Below are 3,383 nucleotides of genomic sequence, written 5' to 3'. Positions count from 1 at the left end.
AAGGTTAGATGGCTGCAGAAATTAAAATTTAGATTTGTTTTTTATTATTTGTTTTTTATTTGCAAATTCATGTTTTAATGTTATTTATATCTTTATTTGCTAATTAGACATAGTAAATTAGATTAAAGAGTTTTTGCTTTTAAATTTTGAAGTACACAAGTTTAGAGGTAAACATTTGTGTTTTTAACAATTTATTTTTATGTGGGAAATTAAAACAAACAATTATGATGATATGTAGCTATGCAAAAGTAAGCAAATTATAATAATTCATTTTTTTTTTTTTTCAGAGAAAAAAACTTAATATATTATATGAGGAATATAAAATAATTGAGATACATCCTTAATATATTATATGAGGAATATAAAATAATTGAGATACATCGGCAGATTCAGATCTGTATTCCACAAATAGTCTTGAGCAAAAGACCTATGATCTATAGAGAAAAACATAATGTCTATGAAACCAAACTGAAAATATCTGTATCAAAATCTCTGTATATAGTGACTATCATGCAAAACAGAGCACTGAATCATCCGATACTATCTCAAGATGCCAGAATCCAGGAGAGGAAGAATGACCCATTTTAGAAAGTGCGTCAGCTGTTGAGTTTTTGTCCCTGTTGATGTGCTGAATAGTGCAATTCTCCATGAGGTTCCAGTAGAAGTTGATCCTGTTTCTCCATCCGATCAGATGCTGTGCCAAAATGGAATTTTTCCTGTTTACCGAATCTACCAATAGCTTCGAATCGCCAAAGATAGCCACCTGTTGAATGTCTAGGAATATACAAAATTTTAAAAGACCTGTGAGGGCTATGACTTTAGCCAGATTGTTGGAACCCTGACCATCGTGCCAGAAAGAAGAGAAATGAGACTTTTCAGATATCTTTATGTGGAATCCACATCCACATTGACCCTTTGGAGCTGCCTCGTCGAAGAATGATGTCGATTGAGAAAGATGAGTAGGAGAAGACCTGGCTGGGGAATTGTATAGGTTCTTAATTTTCTTCTGAGGGAGCGATTCCAAATAAACAGAGATAGAATCAAAAGCTTTAGCAGAAGAAAATTTTGAGTGGTTGAAGATACAGTTGTTGCGCCATTTCCAGATAAACCACATGGTTAAGATACAAATTCTACGCCATAGTATATGTCTCTTGCTGCATCCTATGAACCATACCTGGATCGAAACTTGCATATCTAGCTTGAAACCATAGACTCTTTCTAATTCCTGCCATATGAGATATGATTGCTTGCATTTGAGAAATATATGTAAGTTTGATTCCTCGTCTTCTCTGCATAAAGAACAAATGTTAGGTCCATTCCATCCCCTCTTCAATAAGTTCTCCCAGGTTAGGTTTCGATTGTGAAATACGAGCCATGAGAAGAGAATCATCTTCAAAGGGCAGCCATCTTTCCAGAAGATTAGTGGAAAAATCGGGGATCCAGTAGAACGCTGTCCGATCAATTTCTGATATATTCCTTTTACTGATATATTCTCTGCCTCATTTGGGATGTTCAAGGTTAAGAAATCCGAATCTCTTGTTCTGATGAGACCACCATTCTGTAGCCTCATTTTTATGCTATGCCACTGTTGCGCAGACTCTTGGGGGATGTTCAAATCTGCTGTATCTTTCCATCATGAAATGGGGCCATTCCAATTTGCTATCAATTTGTCCCAATAAAAGATGCCCCTTCTATGGAAGTGATGAAGAAGTGAATCAGGAATATCAATATCATCTGTCCCGCATTTGAAAAGATCTCTGCCTATAATGATGTTATTCCCCGATTGAAAGCGCCAGATCAGATGCTTCAGGCAAAGCGCCTCAATTCTTCGAAAACTACGCCATATGGGGGATCCATATGCTGCTCCAATAGAGCCTCTACGATACCAGAAGTGGAAATTCTTTTTGGCTAGATATTTCGATCTTATCAGATGACTCCACGGGCCATCACCTTGAATAGCTCTCCAGAAAGACTTGCACAGGAGAGCTCTACCAAAGATTCTTAAACTTGTTAAACCCCAGCCGCCCATCGACTTAGGAAGTGAGATACCAGACAGTTTAATAAGATGAAATTTACGCTTATCAGCATGACCCCCCCATATGAAATTTGCAGAAAGACTGTTCATATTGTTGATAATACTCACCGGAAGATGGTATAGGTGCGCCCAATAAACAGAGAGTTGATTCAGTATGGATTGTACTAAAATAACTCTCCCAGCCAAAGAAAGACAACGATATTCCCATCCGGAGATTCTCCTATAGAATCTGTCCACCAGCCAGTTCCAATCGGCTCTCGAGTATCCATTCGCTTTGATTCGGAACCCCAAATATTTAATGCCACTGCTGATATGATGAGCTTTTATACCAAATAGCTCAGATAGCCATATTACATCTTCCAGCTTGAGATCAGAATGGTATATAGAAGATTTATCCAGGTTTACCTGAAGTCCCGTAGCCCTTTGAAATTTTTCCATTATATATGAAAGCACATCCAAGTTGACCTGCAAAACATGGCAAATAATAATATGTCGTCTACAAATAAGTTATGAGACAGAGATATGTCCCTGCAAATTTTGAGTGGACGCCATGCTTGCTCTTTAACTGCCTTATGGATATGTAAGCTGAGAGAGTCTATAGCCAAAATAAATAATAAAGGTGAGAGAGAACATGCTTGGCGCAACCCCCTCTCTGCACTGAAGAAGGGAGTAGGAGAGCCGTTTATGATAATAGCATAATCCATAGGATCGACACAAGCTATGATCCAGTTGATCATGTTGCTCCTCAACCCGATTCTAGCCAATAAACACCTGATATATCCCCAATCAATACAATCGTAAGCCTTTCTAAGGTCTACTTTGAGTAAGAACGCTTCTCTTTTCTTAGAGTGTATAGAAAATAATGCCTCCTGAGTACCAGCTACAGCGTCATGGATGCTTCGTCCTTTGAGAAAACCATATTGTTCTTTTGAAATTGATTCTGATAATACTCCTTTCAGCCTTTCTGCAATGATCTTTGATATTATTTTGAAGGTGGTATTACATAAAGAAATTCGCCGATAGTCCATAAAAGTCTGAGCTTCCTTTTTTTTGGGAATGAGGGCTATATATGTGGACCTCAACTGCCTGCTGATATTCCCCTTTATTTTGATCTCTTCCAGCATCTCTAATAGATTGTCCTTAATATGTTCATAGAAATGTATAAAAAATTCTATAGACCAATCGTCTGGTCCGGGGCTCTTGTCCCTACTGAAAGATTTCATTGTCGCCAATAATTCTTCCTCTGATATAGGCTGGAAAAGCTGGTCACTCTCTTCTTCATTAAACATCACCGGGTAAACTTCAATACCCCACAATATATCCTGAAAGCTTCTATGTTCCATCCTTT

The 3,383-nt window shown here is 37.7% G+C and overlaps 1 protein-coding gene across 1 annotated transcript; it reads right to left on the bottom strand.

Moving 5' to 3' along the window:
* Nucleotides 1–508: 508 nt before the first annotated feature.
* LOC149247487 (uncharacterized) lies at nt 509–1,570 on the bottom strand. The gene has a single exon (XM_089444340.1). It carries the CDS (start codon nt 1,568–1,570, stop codon nt 509–511), a length of 1,062 nt encoding a protein of 353 aa, XP_089300466.1.
* Between the last annotated feature and the right edge of the window lie 1,813 nt (nt 1,571–3,383).

This window comes from Pinus tabuliformis, chromosome 7, assembly GCF_031772625.1.
Source record: "Pinus tabuliformis cultivar Carrire ecotype Pingquan chromosome 7, CPIR1, whole genome shotgun sequence".
NCBI classification, from domain to species: Eukaryota; Viridiplantae; Streptophyta; class Pinopsida; order Pinales; family Pinaceae; genus Pinus; species Pinus tabuliformis.
The sequence above is the reverse complement of the archived record's forward strand: the minus strand, read 5'-3'. Positions and strand labels throughout refer to the sequence as shown.